The sequence below is a fragment of the Trichosurus vulpecula genome, chromosome 6, assembly GCF_011100635.1.
Source record: "Trichosurus vulpecula isolate mTriVul1 chromosome 6, mTriVul1.pri, whole genome shotgun sequence".
Lineage (NCBI taxonomy): Eukaryota > Metazoa > Chordata > Mammalia > Diprotodontia > Phalangeridae > Trichosurus > Trichosurus vulpecula.
Genome location: NC_050578.1, coordinates 167,980,860 through 168,004,030, shown reverse-complemented (window position 1 = coordinate 168,004,030; position 23,171 = coordinate 167,980,860). Strand labels below are relative to the sequence as shown.

At 37.5% G+C, this 23,171-nt stretch overlaps 1 protein-coding gene across 2 annotated transcripts in view; it reads right to left on the bottom strand.

Moving 5' to 3' along the window:
• Nucleotides 1–9,231: 9,231 nt before the first annotated feature.
• The window catches only part of PDS5A (PDS5 cohesin associated factor A), a 165,412-nt gene continuing 151,472 nt past the window's right edge, over nucleotides 9,232–23,171 (bottom strand). The window contains exons 32-33 of one of the 2 annotated variants that reach the window (XM_036762868.1): nucleotides 20,960–21,312; nucleotides 9,232–11,932 (exon numbers count right to left, since the gene is read on the bottom strand). In XM_036762868.1, the coding sequence (XP_036618763.1) occupies nucleotides 11,929–11,932; nucleotides 20,960–21,312 (357 nt within the window). In that variant the 3' untranslated portion in view covers nucleotides 9,232–11,928. The remainder of the gene's footprint in view (nucleotides 11,933–20,959; nucleotides 21,313–23,171) is intronic. The other variant, XM_036762869.1, reaches the window with a different exon arrangement.

The window sequence follows — 23,171 nt, the reverse complement described above, 5'->3', positions numbered from 1 at the left end:
AGGTTGTTATGAGGTGTTTTTAATTTACATTCTTGTAATCAGTAGTGATTTAGAACATTTTTTCATGTGATTTATATAGATAGCTTTGATTTATTTTTCTGAAATTGTCTGTTCATATCCTTTGACCAGTTGTTAATTGTGGAATGGCTCTTATTTGTCTATATTTGACTCAGTTGGCTATATAGATGAGAAATGAGGCTTTTGTCAGAGAAAGTTGCTGTAAAATTTTTTAACATTACTTCTTGTCTATATATTACTTTATTGTCTTGTTTTCTTAGCAAAATGTAGTTTTGTTATTTAATTAGATCTATTTTTGCATTATCTGAGATTATGATTGCTCCCCCTGCCTTTTTCACTTTGGTTGAGGCATGATAGATTCTTGCTGTTTTAACTCAATGTGTGTCTTTCTGTTTTATGTGTGTCTCTTGTAAACAACATATTGTTGGATTCTGGTTTCTAATCCATTCTGCTGTCAGCTTCCATTTTATGGATGAGCTCATCCTATTCACAGTTATGATTAATATATATTTCCCTCTGTCCTGTTTTCTTCTGCTTATCCTTCTTGATCTCTTTTTATCCTGTCTCAAAAGTATTTTGCTTCTGATCACTGCCTTTCTTAATCCACTCTCCGTTTTGTCAATCTGTTCTCCCCCATTTTTCTTACCCTTTTCCCCTTCTATTTCCCTATTAGGCAAGATAGATGTCTATATCAAACTGAGTGTGTATATGTATTTCCTCTTTGAACCAATTCCAGTGAGGTAGGATCAGACATTGTCCCTCCCCCATTTCCCTTTTCATTATAAAAGCTCTTCCTTGTGTATTTCTTTTATGTCAGAAAACTTTCCCCATTCTACCACTCCCTTCTTCCTTCTCCCAGTCTCTCACCCCTTCATTTTTTTTTTCAGATCATCTTGACATAATTGGTTCATGCCCTCTATACAGATGCTTCTGACTGCCCTAATAATGATAGTTACATATATCATCTTCACATATAGGAATATAAAGAGTTTAATTCCATTGAGTCCCTTATGATTATTCTTTCATGCTATTTTTTTTACGCTCCTTTTCAGTCTTGTATTTGAATGTCACATTTTCGATTCAGCTCTGGTCTTTTCATCAAGAGTGCATGAAAATCCTCTATTTAATTAAACATCCATTCTCTCCCCCTGCCCTCAAAGGGTTATATTCAGTTTATTTGGGTAGATTATTCTTGGTTGTAATCCCAGCTTCTTTGCCTTCAGGAATATATTCAGAGCCCTCCTCCCCATTAATATGGAAGTTGCTAAATCTCGTGTGATCATGACTCCATGCTATTTAACTTGTTTCTTTCTGGCTGCTTGCAGTGTTTCCTATTTGATATGGGAGCTCTGGAATTTGGCTACAATATTACTTGGACTTTTCATTTTGAGATTTCTTCAATGAGGTGATCAGTGGATTCTTTCAATTTCTATTTTATCTTCTGGATCTTAAGTATCAGGGCAGTTTTTCTTGATAATTTCTTGAAAGATGATGTCTAATCTCTCTCTTTTTGATCATGGCAGTCCAATAAATCTTAAATAATCTCTCCTGGATCTATTTTCCAGGTCAGTTGTTTTTCCAATATGTTTGACATTTTGTTCTATTTTTTTAAAAATTTCTTTTGACTTTGCTTTATTCTTTCTTGATATCTCATGGAGTCACTAGCTTCTACTTTACTAATGTTTAAGTAATTATTTTCTTCAATGAGCTTCAATGGGCCAATTCTGTTTTTCAAGGTGTTATTTTCTTTATTATTTGGTCTCTTTTTTTTTTTAAACCAAGCCGTTAATTCTGTTTTCATTATTTTCTTGTGCCACTCTCATTACTTTTTGTAATTTTTACTGTACCTCTCTTTAACTCTTCCAGGAATTCTTGTTGGGTTTGTTCTAATTAACATTTTTCTTTCAGGTTTCTGTTGTAGCTGTTTTCACATTATTATCATCTTCCCTGCCACCATAGTAGCTTTTTAAGGTCAGGTTCTTTTTTGTTTGCTCATTTTCTCAGCCTATTTCTTGACTTTGAATTTTATGTTAAAGTTGGCCTTTGTAGTGTTTTGTATTTGACTTGGGATCTCTGGGATTTGCCTACAATATTCCTGGGACTTTTTATTTTGGGATTTCTTTCATGAGGTGATTGGTGGATCACCTGGGGGTGGAGAGGCAGTGTTCCAAGCTTCAGGCTCTTTTTGTGCTGCTGCAAGTTTTCATTGATCCCAAGGTGGGGGATCCGGAGAGAGGTTTGGTCACTGCTCCCCTGTTTTGTTCTTTACCCAGGAAGGGCCCCTGGTTCCCAGTACCTCAAGTGTTAACACTCCTCTTGGGGGCCCTGAAACTGTTGCCAGGTTCCCTTCTTTTCTGCTTGGAAATGTGATTAGGGCCTTTTCTACATTGTGAGTGCTCTCCTCTCCACCCTGGAACTGTCACCAAAACTGGGTATGTGCAGTAGAGTTGCCAATCAGTTCCAGCTATACCCAGTGCCAGCAAAGGGTCCCTTGTAATCTCTTTCTCACCATTTGTCTGATACCCTTACTGTCTGTGAGCTGAGAGGTCCCAAAGATGTTGCTGTTGCTGTCTTGGCCACCTAGCCCCCCAATAAATTCATCTTACCCACTTATTATACCATAGAAAAGGAATTAGTATATATACTGAACATATGCACCAAATGTTTAAATATTAATTCCTTGTACAATAGTAAAATTTTCACTTTCTCTTAAAAAAGTATGAGTTCGTATTGCTTCTGATAACTCCCTTTCCTTAATATACTTTACCTTTTATTCTTTATTCTCCCTTTTTCATTGTTCATTTTCATTTTCATTTCATTTCATTCCCTTGTCCCTCGTACTTTTATATTGGGTAAAATGAATTTATGTACCCAGCAGTGCTTAGGTAGATTCTTCCCTCCTTGAGTTTAGATGAGTGAGGTTCAAGTGTTGCCTGCTCTTCCTAACTTCCACTACCCCTTCTACTGTATAAACTCTTCCTACAGTACCCTAATTATGTGAGATAATTTTTCTCATTCTCCCTTCCCACTGCGTTATTTCTCCCCACCTTTCTAATATTCTTTTAAGGTTGTCCAAACATAATAAAATCATATACAGCCTTCCTTATTAGATTTCCTCTAAGATCTCTGGTGATGACAAAGTTCTGAATGGTTAAATGTATTATTTCTCCATATAAGAAATGGGGATGATACGGACTTCATAACAGCCTGGAAAAACCTACACGACATAATGCTGAGCGAGTGGAGCAGAGCCAGGAGAACATTGTACACAACCACAGATATATGGATTCTGTGAGGAGTAACCCTGACAGACTTTGCTTGTCTCAGCAACACAAGGTACAAAGACAACTCCAAAGGACTCACGATGGAGAATGCTATCTGCATCCAATGAAAGAACTATGAAGTATGAATGCAGATTGAGGCACACTTCATGCTAGCCTTTTCCCCCCCTTTTTTTTCCTTTTTCTTTCTTCTGTTTTTGTTTTGGGGTTGTTTTTTGTTTTGTTTTGTTTTTTTGGTCATGTTTCTCATGATTCATTTCATTGGTCATAATTCTTCTCCATACCTTCACTAGTGTGTAAATTAATTCGATGCAAAGTTATATGGGATTTCATGCCATCTTGGGGAGGAAGGAAGGAGGGAAGAAAATCTGGAACTCAAAATTATGTAGAACCGAGTGCTGTAAATTAAAAATTAAAAAAAAATTAAATTAAAAAAAATAAAAAACAAGTCCCTTATGGTTTCTTGAATATCAGATTTTTCATCTATCCCATCTTTTCATGAGGAATGTTTCAAAGTCCTTTATTTCATTTAATGTCTTTTTTTTTCAACTTTTTGTTGAGTTTTTTTTGTTGGATTTTTGTAGGATTTGTAGGATTACACTCAGTTTTGCTGGGTAGGTTATTTTTGGTTGCAATCTTAGATCCTTTGCTTTTAACTTTTGCTTCTGGATTTTAGCTACAATATTCTTGGTACACTCATTTTGGAGTCTGAGGAGGTGACTGATGGCTTCTTTCAATTTCTACTTTGTCCCGTGGTTCTATGAAATCTAAGCACCATAGTTGCCGCTCTGCTCCTGGCTTCAGAGCCACACAGGTATGTTTCTGGAATTTGTTTTGTGCTCCGTAGTCTCAATAGACTTTCTGCCCTAGATCTGTGACCTGGAACTCTGAATAGTTGACAGAGCTGTGAAACAGTACCCATTTCTGCTTCTAGTTTTAGTTCAGGGGTACCTGGAATCTCTTTGCTCCAGTGCTCTGAATTTCCTTTCTGTCCTTAGCCCTTGGTATGCTTCCCATCACAGATGTCACGCCACAAAGTTGCATTTCTGGTCTCTGCCTTTCTAAGCTGTCCTGGCATTCATTTGGGTGCATTTTCTAGGTTATTATGGAGATGGTGTGCTGGAAGAGCTAGGCAAACATGTTTCCTTTCTCTCTACCATCTTGACCCTGCCTCCCAAATGTCATGATTATTAGTAACTGATTGTGAGATCTTATCAGTGGCTAATTGTGTAGAAAGAACACACATTGGATAGGGGCTCAAGAGCTAGACTGGTGAGTAGGCAATGGGTACTTCTCAAGAGGATTGCCCCTGAGACTGATTTTAACTCTGTGATGGTCTGTCTCTGGGATTTTAGACTAGTTTGAGAGAACATTGGAGTGAGCTAGTAAAGGATGTCTCACATACTTAGGGACATAGTAATAGGCTTACTTACTCAGTTTAATTCACTAAGTATGAGGGCAGGCTAGGGGGTAGAGAGATGAATACTGTGAGCTAGGTATTAAACTTTTCTCTCCAACTTCTTTAATCCTTAGACATTATATCTGACTTCTCACCATCCTAGAAACATTCAAAATTTTCAGTGTCCTTTTTAAAATGTATCCAGAACTGATGACAATATTCCATATTGTTAAGTGTCCTCCTCCACCCACCCAGTTTTTCTTACATTACTATATATATTGATATATATATAATATACCCTTCTCCTTATTGCATCAAGCCATGCCTTTCCCACCATGAATTTGTATAGTTTATTATCAGTATTGAATGTCATTAGTTTTGACCAATTGTTTAAGTTAATTAGAATCTTTCTGAATCTTCTGGACATTGCTTAAATCTTGTCTTCCATATCTGTTACTTTTGCCTTCATAGATTATAATCAGTTTTCCAGGTAATAATAATTCTGGGTTATCTTTTTTTTCTGCAGTTCTGACCTCCAATAAAATAACTTTTTCATTTAATTGACTTACTTTTGTTTCATCTTGTCCTGGAATTTCTTAGTCATATTCCATTTTTCTTTATTGGATGATATTTTTGTTAATTTCACCTTGGTATTCTTGTGTCCTAAAGAAATCCTAGGGGCAGCTAGATGGCGCAGTGAGTAGAGTACTGGCCCTGGAGTCCGGAGGACCTGAGTTCAAATCGGCCTCAGACACTTGATACACTTTCCAGCTGTGTGACCTTGGGCAAAGTCACTGGCCTGCCAAAAAACAAAAAAAGCCAAGAAATCCTAGTTTTCGTTTATGAGTATTTTGTTCTATGGGTATTTTGGTGTTCTAAATTCATACTATTCTTCCATTGTGTTGGAGTGCATTTATCATTGTGTTTTCTTTTAAACATCTTGGGAAATTCCTGGTACCTTTGCATCTTTTGGTTTCCTGATGTGTTCCATCTTTGTGAAGTCACACATCTGTAAATCAGATAACCATGTTATCTAGTGCTTTGTTTAATAAATGGCTAAAAATGTTGAATGACACACAAAGATGGACCAATGTGGACTCCACTAGAGAAACCCTCCTTCCTCCAAAGGGCAACTAGGTAGCATAGTGGATAGAGTCCTCTGCTTGGAGACAGAGGACCTCAATTCAAATTCAGCCTCAGACACTTAACTAGCTAGCTATGTGGACCTGGGCAAATCATTCAACCTCGGTTTGCCAGTTTCCTCAACTGTAAAATCTTACACACTGCTGGATTAATCTTCCCAAAACATTGCTCTTTTCATGTTACTTTCCTGCTCACAAATTATTAGTAATAACTCATTGATTACAGAATCAATTAAAGCAATCAAATTAAAAGCATTAAAGGCCTCTTCCATAAACTGATTTCATCCTAATTTCTTTGTGTTATAAGGGGGGACAGAGTGGTGGGCTGTTATAGTGGGGAGAGTTTCTGGTTTCTTAGCTACTTGCTTATTAGTGTGCTCTGCATCTTAGTTTCCTCAACTTTATGAAAAAAGGAATTTGAATGAAATAGCACTCTGTGGTCTGTTTCAGCTTGATTTATGATTTAGGAGGAACCTAGAGGAACTCCAGCCCTTACTGCTCCTGTACATTTGATGATAGGCTCTCAGAGGCCATCCCTTGCGTTCCACTTGCCTCTAGCTTACCAAACCCTTAGCCTAGCCTTCCCCTATGACATTTGAGATTTATGTCGCATTAGTCCTCACACAGTCTTCAGTCAAACTGCCCCCACACACTTCCTTATCTGTATTTTGCACAAGTAGTGCCCCATTTCTGGAACACTCTCTATACTTCTAACTCATAATCCTTAAATTCCTGCAAAGCACAACTCTAATGCTACCTCCTACATAAGGCCTTTCCATAGCTGGTGGTGCTCTCTTCCTCTTGAAATTATTTTGTGTAATTTTGTTAACTATGTACACGTATTCCTTCAGTAAAATGTAAACTGATGGAGGGCAGCTATTGTCTTTGTATTTCCAGCTCTTAATTGAATTACAGGTTCTTAATGCTTCCATCTTTTGCAGGTCTTTGTAAAATCAAAGTTGGTTCATGAGCCCTACATCAGTCTGTATCTGCCTCCTCCTTTGCTTCAGCATCAGAATGGTTTCTTTATGTCTCTATCATTTTATTTTCTTTCCTCCAGGGCTGCCTTCCTTTCTTGGTTACATACTAAACTATGCTTGACTTTCCTCCCATTTTTTATCATGTTCTAAGTTAATTGCTCCTCATGACTTCCACCACATTAATTCCTTGTTAGTGAGTCCAGAAATGAATTTCCATTGTTGGTTTGTCCACTTTTAAAAGGAAGTCCTTAGAATAAATCAGTGAAAATAATGGCTTCTCCTTCCCCTAAATACTTTTTAGCAGGCTCTCCTACTCTATTTCCTTTCTCTCTCTTGCTGTTTCTACACTGGAAGCGACTCTTTCCAAGGATGCCCAAAGGAGGACCCTATGTGGTGCCCAAATGGCACCTCACCCTTCCTCATGCTGGAGCCCACCTCCAAAGAGTGCTCTTTTCCCTGTCTCTTTTCTTGGCCAAAGACTGCCTTCCTACCCCCTCCTTCCCAGGGTGGTAGGCTATTTTAAAATAGCCTACCCTGCACCCAGATGTACCCTAAGAACTTCTGACCTTTTCCATCTTCCCTGAATTTGAACCCTGTTAGCTTCTTGAGCTCAGAATGCCATTTTTGTATTTCTACTGCTATCTTCAAATGAGATCTCACAGATCAATGCTACTTGTAACCTTCTATCCTCACAAATACAAATATTTTGAATAAAGTATACTCTTCATTTCCCCATGCCTGTGCGTCTCCTTTTCTAATCCAGATTCTATCCCTTTCTCAATGAAGGCATGCTGCAGAATCCACCTTCTTCACATTCTTTCCTGAACAACCTTCCCTGAAGTCTTCAAACAATCTATGAATTTTCCAGGAGGTCTACATATTAATTAATCCAACCAAACATTTACCAAATATTTGACATACAAACAATGTATTTTGAAAGGTCTTGCTTTATCTAGTTTACCTATACACAGTTCAATGTAAATCAAAATAACAAGTGCATCAGGAACATAAAGCACCATGACATCAAATGAAGGTTGAAATTATTGGCATCTTTAGGAAGAGGTATTGAATCTTATACTGTGCTCTCCATCTGAATATCAAATTAAACACAATATGTATATGAAACAATTATGCATATGAAACAATTATGCACATTTATTTAGTTGCATTTATAGAAGCAGACCTTTCACCAAGCTCTTTTGGGACAGGAGAATAAATCATCTCAAAGACTTGTTGGCTATAAACTGAATGAAGTTCTCCTAGATGTCTTTCTCAGTGCTCTGAGCTGTACTCCTTATCAGAGAGCTTTCTCTGGTCAAGGGGTGTAGGGAGAAGGTCAAGCTTTTTAATTCATACGAGACCTCTGTTTGACTGTAATAAACCAAGACTTCTAGGTAGGCCTATAAGAAATAAGTATTTTTCATGAAGATGTAAACTTGCACTAGAATTAGGCTTCACTGACATGCATGCATCCAGATCCTTACGTGCCTTTTGACTTATGCTCTTTCCAACTGGCTGCTTCTAAAAGGAGAAAAAAGAGACTAATAGCTTTTAATCCTTGGGAAAGGAGAGTTACTTTTATTCGGAATAACCTTTGAGGTTGTGCTACTGAAAAATAATTATTATTAAGTAGAATTTTTCAGTTTAATCACTGGTGATTTTTAAAAAGCAGCTAAAACCCTTAGATGAGATAGATCACAGGACTCCAATTTTTTATATTTGATCCTTACCCAGAAACTTGAGAAATGGATTTCTGGTTAAGGATCAGTTTTTAAAAGGAAATGAAACAAAAAAAAAAAGGAAATGAAACTAAATTCCAATCTTCTCAAATCACCTTTACACAGGGAGTGAAAAATCTATATTCCAAATACTGGCTGGGCACTAAAGATGAATGTAAACATAGATTTACATTGGTCTTAATTAGCTATTACCTTTCCTTGCAGGTGGTGAATCAATGTTGACCCGCTATCCCAAGTATATCCATTAGGTTCACTCTGTAGCTTGTAGTCAGAATGTGATTGCTGGGGAAAAATGCAATTTACAAATGTGGTGGAGAGCTCTCAGACTTCTAAGTAATTATACAAATTCAAAAATCAATAGGGAAATTATGTGAATGCTGACAGGTTTTATGTAATAGCAGCTCCCATCTGTACAGATTTTTAAAGTACTAGAGGTTACTAGTAAAACAAAGGCTCCAAGTTCTTTCCACAACTACATAATTTTTGAGCTTGTAAAATTCTGTACCAGAATTTACTATTTTCTAATCACCCTCAGGCAGAGTCAAGGACCAAAGGATACTGTTTGATGGTGGCATGTAATTGAATATTTAACCAAATAGACTGAAACATTTTCTTACCTCTTACTATTTGTAAGAGATACAGGAACGTTTACGGGTCAACACTACTACAACATAATGCTGCATTTCTTGGTTTTATTTGAAACAATCCATGTTTTAGTGTTTCATGGTAGATATTACACTCTGCATTTACACAAATTACAATGTTCTGCTTCATTCTTAAAAAGAAATTTCTAAAAATCCAGCCCATGTGCAGCACAAGAATATGTAAAACTACTATACACGCTTTGTATCAAAGAGTATAAAATTCTGGTTGAATTATTAGACAAATTACAAGAATCCTCTAACTAGACTAGACACAAAGGGTTAAAACATTAGCTTTTAACTGCAAATCTGGATTTCTTCATTTTGTTTAACTTTGAGATGTGAACAACAGTATAAGAGGAATTAACTTCTTATTGTTCAAAAGAAACCAAATTTTCATTCAAATAGGTATTTTCCCATTCAAAAGAGCTTAATTGTTTTTTCAACCTCTTATTCTCCTATTTCTTGTTTACTTCCCTTCGTGCTAAACATTTGGATGTCATAATTAAATCAGGTGCACAGTCCTGCCAGTTCTTTCTAGTCAATCAGTTCTCTGCTTGCCGTTCCCCCCCTGCAAGAATTCAAATTGCTTTCAATCAATGCAGCAGATTTGCCCCCTGTATTTGATACGGTTCCCTCTATCAATTGCTTTTTGGTTTTCAATAGTGAGGGCTGAGTTCCAGGGAAAGAGGAAGAGTTCCAGGGAAAAAAGGTTCTCGTCCTTTCCTTAAGGGCTTGAAGGTGCTGAAATTGACTTGTCTAAACTAAGAGAACCTGATTAAACTCCCTGACTATAATGTGCCCATTTTTCATGGGTTGCCTAAAGTCACTGTCATATACTTCTGCATAGTTTAATATTCTTTCCTCCTGTCCCATAGGGTCTAGGGACCAAGTCTGAACTTCATTTCTGATTTATATTACAAGGCAATAAAAGAGAAGGCAGTGAAAAGTGGTAGGGACAATTTTACATTCTTCCAGAATTCTAATATTAGTATTCCTCCATCTTATAAACAACTGAATTATTTACCTATATCTTCCATATAAATTAATATACAGCCAACTCTACATTATCCTGGGAGGGGGTATTGCTGGTGGTGGATATGTGCCTAATGAAAAACTTGCTTTCAAATTTTTGTTAACACGATTGAGCAAAGCAGGTGGTAATTCTTTGTTGAAACAATTATCACTTGTTTACTTTAATTACTGCCTCTAACCAAGTATAGGCACATGGTGCAAATACACTGAAAAAGTCCCAGTTCAGTTGAGGCACGTGCTAAGTGATTGTTAGTATGATTCCATAGTAGGTGCTTAATAAACGAACCTCTTGCAAGAAACAGGAGAGTTTTGTGCAGGGAAAATTCTACATGGAAGTACACACATGACTGTGTCGAATCAAAGAAGTACTTCTTGAATTGATCACTCTTACCCTCCATTACCACGGATAACAGAGAGCTGACTGTAATTATGCCATCCAATTCTGAATCCCTTTAGCCCCTGCACATAAGAGAACTCCATTTAAGACGAGAAAACATACTGATAGATCAAAAAGCAAGGACTATCATATGACACCTAGAAGCATTTATTTTATGCAACCAACTTAAATATGATCATGTGTACACAAGGTGTACACTTTTACCCTTGCTGAACAATGCCAGGAAACAATATTGGTGCAACAGTCTTCTAAAATGAAAAAAAAAATGAGTTCATACTGGGAAACAAAATGCAAAACAGACATTCTTTCATTTATCGCAATGCTTAAAATTGAGTGCAATTCTAAACATTTCCAACTTTCCTTATGAAGCTGCCAAAGTCCATCTATTTTTAAAAATTGACTTTTTTACATCAATAATAAAAATCTGGTGATGCACATTACAAAACCAAATCCTGAACTGCCTTTACTCCTTTAAAATTTCCAATATTCCAACATAATAACCACTGGAGTAAAAACCTTTTTAAAGTGATATGCTCTATAAAACAAACAACAATATGTACATTTATTGCAAATTATATTAAACTAAAGTGGGGGGAAATTAAAAAAATGAAATGTTTACTTGCAAATCAACAATTTTAATTATTTTCTCACTCTGATAAAAATCAGAAAGCAACATTTATAAAATTGCCACCACAAGACTTTTCATAGCAGGGAAATGAAATCTGTACATCTTATTTTTTGCAGAAAAGTAGGCAGGCGGAAAGAATTATACATAAAAGTCTTCAAAAGGAAAAGCCAAGAAGTACTTGTTCCGATCTCTTTTTCTCCTTAAAATTAATTCAGTAGGCTTCTATTTTTCTTGTGTTAACATGGGCATTCCTGGCTCTAGAATTATGAATTTTCTGTGTCAGTGTAAGGACATCCTGTGACTTTCTTTAAAAAAAATGCAGCATGGAAAAGAACGGTGTGATGCACTTTAAACTCCAGATATGCAGGAACTGGAACCAAGTGTTAAGCAATTTGCTTAATTATTGACTTTTCATAAAAAAAAGTCTCAGGGGAAAATAAGTACAATTGCTTTTAGCCTCTCTCAAGAGTTTCTGCTTTACATTTCCATTCAAGGACTGGTGTCATATGAAAGGGAAGTAATAGTTTTTCAGTTTTCAAGGCAGAAATTGGGTGTTTTAAAGTAATTTCAGTTTCTGTACAGGTACATTTTGAATTCTGGTTTTTGCAGAAGCTTGAGCCTGTCTTTATTTGGCTGTCATTTCCTCCCTTTTCGAGTGAGGCCTCTTTTTACCTTAGAGAAAGGAAAAAAGTTACTATTAGAACAGACATACAAGGAAGGAAGAGATAAAGCAACTCCCAACAGGAAGACCAAACTCTAGAACAACGATTGGCAATCATTAATTAAACTGTGACACTAATAGAGAATTTAATATGGGATTCCACAGACGAGCAAATATTTCTTCTGGAGACTAATACTACATGATGCACATATATGCAAAGGTAGATGCTGCTGGGCTTATTAAATATAAATTCATTTCAAAGTACTACAGGATTCAAATATTACTGTATAGCTTCTTGTTATCTTTTCTCAATGAACAGATGTAATAATACAACTACCAGTATAGATGTAGCTATATTTTGATGTTAAAAAGGGAATCCTCATATTCAAAAATACAATTTTCATTTTGAATTTATCATATTACTTTGGTTTTAAACCTTTTTTGAAACTGAAAAAAAAGCACCATCAGTTGAATAAGTTTTGTTTGTTTAGCAACTTAGGAACAACAAAACTATATATATATATGTACACACACACACACACACACACACACACACACACTCCAATCATGCATTAGGGAAAAGTGCTATTCATTCTAAAAGTTGTAATTTTCATTCATGTTAATATTAGTGTAGGACAAAAGTGACAGAACATTGTATCAAACAGGACAGTTACACTTCTGTTTTAAACAACAAATCAAAATCTGACCTCTGAAGCCTACAATGCAAACTAACACAATTTCATGACAGTAAAACACATGGAAAATTGTACTAATTATTTATGGGCGATTATCATAGTTAAACATCATTATTCTTATGCTGTAACAAAATAAATATTTGCATTATATATGACAGTCCTATAGAAGCTGCCTGCTGCACCTTAATGAAGCCTCCCTTTGCTAGTTCTGTATCCTCAGTATCTTCCTGGCTGCTTTCACAGACTTTTAAATGATCCATGTCCCTGGGAGAATTTCCTGGACTTGACTCTATGTCCCAAAGTGAAACTCCATCACTTTCCAGTACTTGGCTTCTGAAAGATTTTACATTATTGTGACATAAACTCCTTGTTTAAAGAATCAGAATAACATTCGAGAAATGATTACTTAAAACATCTGCAAACACAGAATTAGAACTCTAATACCAAAACTATGATACATGTTATTTTGGGAAAGAGAACAACACAAATCTGAATAGTTCAAATGATTTATGCTATGGGAGATGGCGTGGAAAAGTCCTACTGCATGGGGTGTGAGAGGACCTGGCTTCAAATCCTCATTTTGTTATTGTTACTGCTTATTTGACTTTGGGCAGGTCATTTTACCTCTTGGGCTTTACTTTTCTACATCTGTAAAATGGAAGGATGGGAGATGGGGGGAGAGGGCTGAAATAGATACTGCTAAAATTCTTTCCAATTTGAGATCCTAGCTACTACTTTCAGTACTTAAGACCTTTGATCCTTTCCTGGACTCGGGGTTTTAATTATAAAATAAGTATCAGATCTTGTCCATTCCTTTATGGTTTGAGGGCACTGATTCCTTTTTGAAGGGCTCAAAACTTACAAAATTAGGTTTGCAAAGCATTATTATATAGATATACCTATTCACAGAACAATTTATTTGACAAACTGACTGAATTCTGGATTCAGTCAAAGGGCCGCACTTGTGGCCATCATGATACATTTGGACACCTTTGTCATAAGCAAAAAACTTAAAGAAAGGATCTTTAAAAAACCAAAATCAAAACCCAAACCAAACTTTTGGCCTAAACACAGGAAGGGATAAAGCTAGACCTGCCTTTAGTTCCAGGAAGATCACTTCGTAGGCTTAGTAGGTGCCAGGGCAGTAAAGAGACTAGGTATAGACTTAAGTGGAAGGGAGCTAGTGATTAAATTTCTGTTGGACAGTATGCTGTTAGATGATGAGTAAAGGTACAAATAAAAGGAGAACAAACAAAGTAGTGGGAGGTGGGAAGGAGACAATGAACTACAAAAAAGGTAAAAAGGCTAGTGAAATTCCACCACTGTGACCTTAAGCATTAGTTTGTGCAGAATGATTGATTCAGGGTTAAATTCTGCCTAGGAAAATAAGGATGGAAAAACTCTTTGGGGGCAGAAATTATTTTAATTTTTGTCTTAATATCTTTGTATCTGCCTAGCAATATCTTACACACAGCAATAATTTAATGATTTTTTTGTTGAATGGAGTCAAGATTCTTTGAGTGATTCCATGATTAAATATTTCTCTCAAGTTAGTGTCACTTAAAAGAAGGTACAGAAATACTGAATTACCAATCTCCTACCTCAATCAACTGTAGCTTTCACCTTTTATCAGTCCCCTTATATATGACACACTAGACATCTACATCTAATTTAGGGGTCCCAGATGGGTTTCTGATATGTTCCTGGGAATATTCTATTTGGGTAACTCTAAATTTCTATGTCCTTATCCTATCTTCTTCTTTTGGGGAATAGCCCAGGCCACCATTCCTAATTTTACTAACTTGGCCAGCCATCTTGCCTCAGCTGCCTCATGACTTTGTTCTTGTAGGTCACTTCTATTTGTGAGTTCTCTCCGAAGCCTAACTTTTGGTGAAAGGTCCAGACTAGTCACCCTTCATGTGCTGACTCAGGCACCATGCCCAAGTATTGCTACCTGTGTGCTGCCCTTTCCAGACCGCTTTTTATATGTTGTTTTCTCCCTTAAGAATAAAAACACTGTGAGGACATGGACTTTCTTTTTCTTTCTATTTGTATCACTAGCTTCTTGCACATAGCTTGATATAGTGAGTACTGACTTGAATTCTTAAAAAAAAAAAATTCGGTCATACAACCTTAGAGCTAGAATGGGCCTTAAAGGCCATTTAATATAGCCCAAACCGCCAAAAAGAATCTATCAGTCCTTTGAATGAAAAAAATCTATACCAATTCCCTAAGACAGCGAGTTCTGATTCTGGATAAGCTCTCCAATCTTCTTGTCTGCCCAATTCCACCCCTGGTTTAGATAGGCTGCATCCCCATCTTCTCTGCAGCACACATGTATATACATAAAAAGCATTCCCTTGGATTTATAGTCTAATGATATAGTTAAATAATGAGTTTAATCTAGCAAGGCTTGTTCTTGATAAAAACCATTCTAGCTCACTGTCAACAATGCTTCTCTTCTAGATATTTGCTAACCACCATTAAATAAAGTTCTAAAAAAATTTTAAACTACAAACTGAAGTCAAACTCACTTGCTTTCTCTTCCTTTTTTTAAACTTTGAAATAAATTCAGATAATGCTTGCTCCTGTCCAATTTTGCAGTACTTTTCCACTCTCCTGTACAAATCCTTTTCACTGGATTGGTAAGACACAAGGCAAATAAATTCTTACTATGTATGTTCCATACCTGGAAACCTGTCATTCATACATGTTACTACAGAAATATGAATCTTGTTCTCAGATACTCTATTCTAAGCCATCCGCTTATTTCCCAAATCTCCCTTTCTCTTTTGCTTTTGATGAGGTCTTCATTTCTTGCTTGAGACTTCATATTGTTTAGCAATGCCTTCTTTGATTCCTTCTGGCAGAAAGGTTTTTTTCTGACAAGAATCATGAGAAATGGGCAATCTGGCTTGACAAGTCTTGGAAAGTTCTGTCATGTCTTGGCAAACACCCTATGAAGCTTCTTTTTAGCCTGACAAACAGATCTCAGTGCAATTCAGTGGGGAGTCACCACATCATTTTAGCTTCAGCACATCTTAAAGGACAGAAGCTTCAGAAGCTCTTACTCAAGGAGTTTTCATGAATTGGTTAAATTTTTTAAAATTAAGTATCATTAAATTTATTTTCTTCATGATGTTAATTTATACACTTAAAAATTATTCTAAAAAGGAGTTCAGAGATTGCCAAAGGGGCCCATAACACATAGAAAAAACTCAAGAACCCCTGCTCTACTTCCATCCTCTTCAGTAAAAGCCGGTTTTCTAACTCCAAGTGTAAATGTGCTCCATCTTCCCTTTCTCCTCTAATAGACGTTAACCTCCGAATCATGGATCAAGATTCCCATCTGGTTCTTCAGATTCCTATTTTTTTTTGTTTTCATATTTAAGGAACACCTCATTTTTCTTAATAACCTGGTCAGTAAAAAGCCATTCACTGAGCTCTTGGCCATGGCAGTATAAAAATATTAATAATATGAAAAAAAAATAAGATGTTCCCTACTTCTGAGTGAAAATAAGTGAATTAGGGGGTGGAGACAAGATGGCAGCTGGAAATCAGGGACTTGCATGAGCTCCCCCCCCCTCCAGGTCCCTCCAAACACCTATAAAAATGGCTCAGAACAAATTCTAGAACTGCAGAACTCACTAAATAGCAGAGGGAAGCAGGGCTCCAGCCTAGGACAGCCTGGATGGTTGTTGGGTGAGGTCTATTACGCACGGAGCTGGGTGCAGAGCAGAGCTGAGTGGGACCAGCAGCAGGACCAAGCACCCTGAATCAGTGAGCTGTGGCAGTTACCAGACTTCTCAACCCGCAGACACCAAAGATAACAGACAAGGTTAGTGGGAAAAGCTGCTGGGACAGAGTGAAAGGAGTTCATGGTTCGGCCACCTGCCCAGGGCAGCGGAGATGGTGTGGCTCTGAGGCTGCTTACAGAGCTACAGCTGGAGTTGCTTCAGCCCCCAGGCCCACCTGGTGGGAGGAATTAAGTGGCAGATCAGAGCAGGAGTGCAGAGCCCAGCTTAGATCTGAGTCCAGTCCTGGCTGGCAGTTCTTGGGGGAGGAGGAGAGCTGGTATGGCAGAGCTTGCTGTGTAGAAATAGCTCTGAAAACAACAGCACAGCCCCTCAAGCTTGGGACAAAGTACTCTCTACTCTACAAGCAGTCATACCCCCACAAAAAACTCAAGGGTCAAGTAGTTGGCTGGGAACATGGCCAGGCAGCGAAAATGGACTCAGATTCAGACTCAGACTTTGGAATCTTTCTTTGGTGACAAAGAAGACCAAAACATACAGCCAGAAGAAGTCAACAAAGTCAAAGAGCCTACATCAAAAGCCTCCAAGAAAAACATGAACTATAGGAAATTTGTGTGTTGGATACTATTTTAATTCTGGTTTGTTTCGTGTGCTGGTAAGGAGATAGTAAAACATGCTGTTTCAAATTTAAGTAAAAATCAAATAGATTTTCTCATTTAAAGAGTAGTTCCTGGTGGGTTCAATGCCCTCAGGATAAGGTCAGAAAGTGAATTTCACACATCTGTCTGTCTCTTTTTGGTCTTGATTGGGGTCAGAGGTGTTTTTTGTTTAGGACAATCAATCAATATTTATTAAGTGCCTACTATGTGCCAGATACTGTGCTAAGAGCCAAGGATATAAAAAAGAGGCAAAAGACAGTCCCTGCCCTCCAGGAGCTCACGATCTAATGGGAGAGACAATAAACAAACATGTACAAACAAGCTGCATACAGGAAAAACTGGGAAAGCTTGAAAGAGAGAAGACACTAGAAGAGGGGTTGGGGAAGGTGTCCTGTAGGAGTTGGGATTTTAGGTGGGACTTAAAGGAAGCCAGGAAAAGAATGGAGGGCATTCCTGGGAAAGGGTACAGCCACAGAAAATGTCCAGAGCCAAGAGATGCAGTGTCTTGTTTGTGAAATAGCCAGAAGCCCACAATGTCCCCGGACTGAATAATACTTGGCAGGGAGAAAGGTAAGAGAGAGTTACCTCATAAAGGGCTCTGAATGCCAAGCAGAGGTGTTACATTTGATCCTGCAGGTGACAGGAAGCCACTGGGGTTTATTGAGTAGAGTGGTAACATGGTCAGACACGCACTTTAGGAAAATCACTGTAGGGACTGAATGGAGGAAGGACTGAAGTGGGAGACACTTGAGGCACGCAGACTCACCAGAAGCATGTTGCAATAATCAACGTATTAAGGTGATGAGGGTCTGTACCAGAGTGATGGAGGAGGTAGACAGATGTTGCAAAGGTGACATCAACAGGCCTTGGCAATGGCTGGGATATGGGGTTGAGAGATAATGAGAAGTCCAGGATGATTCCTAGGTGGTGAGCTTGAGGGACTGGGAGGGTGGTATTGCCTTCTACAGGAGATGTGAGTACGGAGATCAATAGAGAATCATCAACATGGCGATCGTAATTAAAATCCATGGAGCCGATGAGATCACACAGTGAAGCAGAATAAAGGGAGAACTGAGTTAAGGATAGAACCTTCTAAGACACCTATATAATTAGAGGGAGAGATCTGCATGAGGATCCAGCAAAGCAGATAGAGAAGATCAATTGGATGGATATGAGAACTAGGAGAGAGTAATGTAACCTAGAGAGAAGAGATTATCAAGGCGAGGAGACTGACTACAGAGAAATTGAGGAGAATGAGGTTTGGGAAAAGGTCTCTGGATTTGGCAACTAAGAAATCATTAGTCCTTTGGAGGAAGCAGTTTCAGGGGAATAATAAAATGAGAAGTCAGATTGTAAGAAGAGAGAAAGTGGAGGCACCTCAGGGAGATGGGCTTTTCAAAGACCAAGGAGATAGAGCATGACAGCAGAGATGGTGAGTGGATGGATTAAGTGAGAGTTTTTCAGGATAAGGGAGACATGGACATGTTTGTAGCCAACAGGGAATGAGCCAGTAGAGAGAGAGAGATTGAAAATAAGTGAATGAGTGAGGATGTCAGTGGGGGGCAATCTGTTATCAAGGAGGACTTTCTTTTGGGAACAAGAAGGTTCACTGTTATAGGGTGAAGACTAAAGTAATTTGCAAAAGCAAGAAATAACAAATACTGACTAGGACACTGAGAACAGGAACAACTTAAAGATCCCTTTTACTTCCAAACAATCTATTCCTCCTGTGTGCTGCAGTAATTGGTACTTCTTTTTTTTCCAATAGGCTCCCTGGCAGCCTGGGCTGCCATCCTCCTATCATTCCTTGTCATCTCGTACTCTTGCTCATCTCATCCACCTGTTTCCAAACTGAATGACATCTGGCTCTGCCCTTGGAAATCCTGGTTTTATTGTTACTACACTTCCTTTCCTTTAGAAGTTCCCTCACACTACTTTGATCGTTTTTCACAGCTCCCCTCCATGCTGCCATTACCACTGAGGAACTAACCCTCTGTCTTCCTTTAAGGTTAGTGTCATCCATCGACATCACATCGCTGAGATCCTGGGGCAATTATCCAAGTTTAGTGCCTGGCTCCCAGTCTCCCTCTCCACCCCAATCCCTGCCCCAATTCTTACAGAATTGAATGTATATGTTGATGTCCCTTCAGTCCAGTGGCCTCCCACTTTATCTGCTTGCAGGGCCTATGCTTTCATTCCACCTTAGCTATACATAGAAATGGTCATAGCACTGCTGAGGGCAACAGCAAGTACAGCGTGTAATGATATATGGAAAAGCATTTTATAAATGTGGGCTACTCTTAGCTCTTGCCCCTCCATGATCTAGAACTTGGATATTTATCTCAACGCGACTTCTTATTCATTTTCAAAGACGAATGACATCACGAGGGTGATGTCTTGACTTACGAAGGAATTTAAGTGAGGCAGAGTTTTGAGAAGTCATCAGCCTCACGCTCTTTTCTAGTCAAAGTCCAGTGGCCATACAAAAAATCAAGACAAATGATGATGGCCAGGATGCAGCGGATGACCTGGCTGGGTGTCTTCAATGTCTGAGTAAGCTTTAAGTGTTCCACAGCACATGCTTCAGCTGCTTCTGTGGCAGTTGGGACAAACTGCTCTAATCTGCCCATTTTGCCGGGAGGAGTCTTCACATGCTTAAGGTAGATGTCACCAATGGCTTTGAGTCTGTTGGTTACCCTGAACATGGTTTAGCCCATTTGCTGACATGGTTTTACTGGGGTGCGGCCACTGGGTATGCTACAGTTTCTTGGAACCACAGGTGAGCATATTAATTTAATAAATGCTTGATTATTTGAACTTCAATAAATTCTGTATAAATAATTAAATTTGATAGTGTTAAAATCATTAAAATGGGATTCTATTTGTATACATTTTCAAGTATACTCACTTTAAAATATCTCAATCCTACAGTTTCTATGAATTTTCAGTGAGAAAGCTAAAAAAAGTACTACAGAATGTGTGAATAGCTTTATAATGCCTTAATGTAGTTTAGGTAAACTTTTTCACATATGATATTTTGTATTGAACTGAATTGTCAAAAAAGCAGCATATGCTTTGACTCAATCCCCTGGTAGGCATTTATATTCGATTGACAAATATTTTAAACCTAAAAATTAAGTTCCAATAAAGATGCAAATTAGGAAAATCCAGAGTGAATACAAAATTAGGTTCTGTCATTAACATGCTTAGGAATATTACTGACACAATGCAAATTCTCAATATTACTATGAACAATATATATTTTGCTAGGAGCCTTGTTGAATGAGTCATGGTCTCTGAAAATCAAAAGATTTAAAAAGTTCAAGTCAGGAGTAAATATTACATGAAGTCATCTCTCCTTTGCTGACAAAAGGTAATGCCTAAAAACCAAAATATTTCACCACTATTGGTGCAAGAGAGATGCAACTCCTTTTTATGATTTTGTCTTTGTACTTCCAGTGCCTACCATAGTGTCCAACATACTAAACTATTTATTTTTTGGAGAGGGGAGAAGGCAGGGCAACTGGGGTTAAGTGACTTGCCCAAGGTCACAAAGTTAGTAAGTGTGTCAAGTGTCTGAGGCCACATTTGAACTCAGGTCCTCCTGACTCCAGGGCTGGTGCTCTACTCACTGCGCCACCTAGCTGCCCCTAACACTAAACACTTGTTGGTTGGTTGGTTGACTGACATCTGAGAATCAAGACTTTAAAATCTGGATTAATGGGATGAAAACAAAACAATACAGAAAAAAAAAGGCTAGTACGTTGTTTTCCGAGTTTTTTCTTTTTCTGTTTCTTCCACCAAAGTACCATGCCAAAGGAGTTATTCACAGGTTGTTTCACATGTGATAACAACTTAAGAATACTAAAAAGATTTTTAAAAATATGTTTTTACAATTCAAAGTTTGGAGAGAAGTTACTTTATTTTACCTTTGTAAATCAATTTGCCTCTCTGCTGGTGCTGCTTTTTTGGCTACATCTTGTAGTTTGGGTGCTTTGGCGTTGCCTGCCTCCAGCCCCCCTGGGCTCTCCTGACCAACGGCGGCCCTCTTTCTTCCCCTCCCAGCTGATTTATTTGTTTCATCATTTTTTGTTGCACTGCCCTGAGATTCAGACTTGGGCCGACGTCCTCGTCTGGCCTTGGGAGCGGTGGGTGGTCCTGTCTCATCTGCCTTCTCTTCAGTTTTCTGTTGGATATTCTCTGCTCCAGAGGCAGTTGCTGTTCTTTTCTTTCCTCGGTCAGTGCTAATGTTGCCCTGAGTAGCCTGGTCAGAGTTAATCTCCTACAAGAGTCCAAATAAAATCTTGTGAACATATATATTTGCCAAATAGTAACCATCTATAGTTATTGAAAGGAAAAGCTATTGAAAAGAAAATTTTAAAGCAGATGAAGAAATAGTAGGGGTTGGTGAGTAGGAAGAAGAACTAGAAACTCACTTTTCCATTAAAATGACTCTATGTGCAGTAGGAATCCTGAGTGCAGTGGAAATGTATTCAAAGTAAAATATATTGACTTTCCCCCCTCATATATAACATTTTATCTTATTATTTAAGAAGAGTATTTATTAAATCTTATTAAATCTTATGTACCCTGGTTCTGAAAAGATAAAGATGAATGATGCCAATATCAGACCAATTAAGATAGTTATAGCTGAAAATTACCAGTATATCACTGTGCTATCAGGCACTCCATTCACTCTCAGAAACATGAATAATTATTCAGCACTATCTGAAAATGGGAAAATTATAAAAAAAAAACAAACCCAAAAAACCAAAACCCAACGACACAAAATGTCAAGAACATTAAAAATGTTGCTGATGAGTTGTAGAAGATTCTTCACACAACATATACCATGCCCTTTTCAAAGTGTTCCATTTGGATGTTGAATTCCTGCACACATGGTATATGTGTAATATATATATAGTATATATACTACTTTACTATTTCATACTGGAATGAACTGGAAATGTACTAAATAGATGAACTGTTTCCTGTGTCTGTGTTCTGCTCGAAGATTTGCCAGTAAAAAATTCAATTTAAAAACTGAAAAATGCAGAAGGTAACTGAATCACAATTTTAAAAGATTCACTATGAGAGTCATTTGAATGTGAAAACTCAATTATATGTTAAAAACACTGACACAGTAATGTGATTAGATATACAGTACTCAAAAGTATGATTGGAAGCAACAGTAAACTAAAGATCAATAGGAAATGAAGAGAAAATGAAGATATAATATTTAAAAAATTAAGAGGAATACCTATAACATAAAAAGCAAGATATAACGGTATTTTTACAATTACAGAATTATGGAGCTGTAAGATGAATCATTGTCTTTGGGGCTTCAATAATTCTGATCCACTCATTTTACTAAGTGGCTTGTCTGAGGTTAATGGCATAGTCAAGACACAAATACAATTCTGGTGGGATTTCTAGTCAAGTATTCTTTTGGGGGAGGTGGAGGATCAGGAGGGCAAATCACTATAATCATTGTGTGGGAAGCAGTAGTATTCTGAGGTGTTATTTGTAAGTTGAATCCTATTTTCTCATTGAATTGTACAACTTTTTTGAATTTTAAATTTATTTATACTTGTAGTTGAAATAATGAAATTAACAGAAACTTTCTTGACAACAGTTTACAAAGTCTTTGTAAAGGCAGACTTTCTGAATGAAATAATACCTTTCAAATCTATTTTAAAAATCCCAAGGTATAAAATACAAGATTTCATTTTTTTTGAACATTCATTCAAGTTTATTTTATTAAAATCAAAGCACCGAAGTCTGCCAAAAACAAAACATTCCATACATAACAGTAAAAAGACTACTGCATCAGCTGTCCTTCACAATAAACTGATTCCTCCATGAAGAGAGAAATTGTAATCTGATTGGCTAGCATTACTCAGGACCAAGATCCACAGTATGTGAATTATGGTCCATTAAGTTCATACCCAGTAACATACAAGATTTCAATAACTCCCTGGTTTATAGACAATATAAAGTTCTACCAGGTCTTAATTTTAAATTCTCTCGATAGTTGATTTAACCTCTCCAAAACTGCAGGATTCAAAATTCTGAAATTCATCAGTCAGAGGAATTCTTTAGAGCAAGAGTACTTAAAATATAAATGTCTGAGGCTAGATC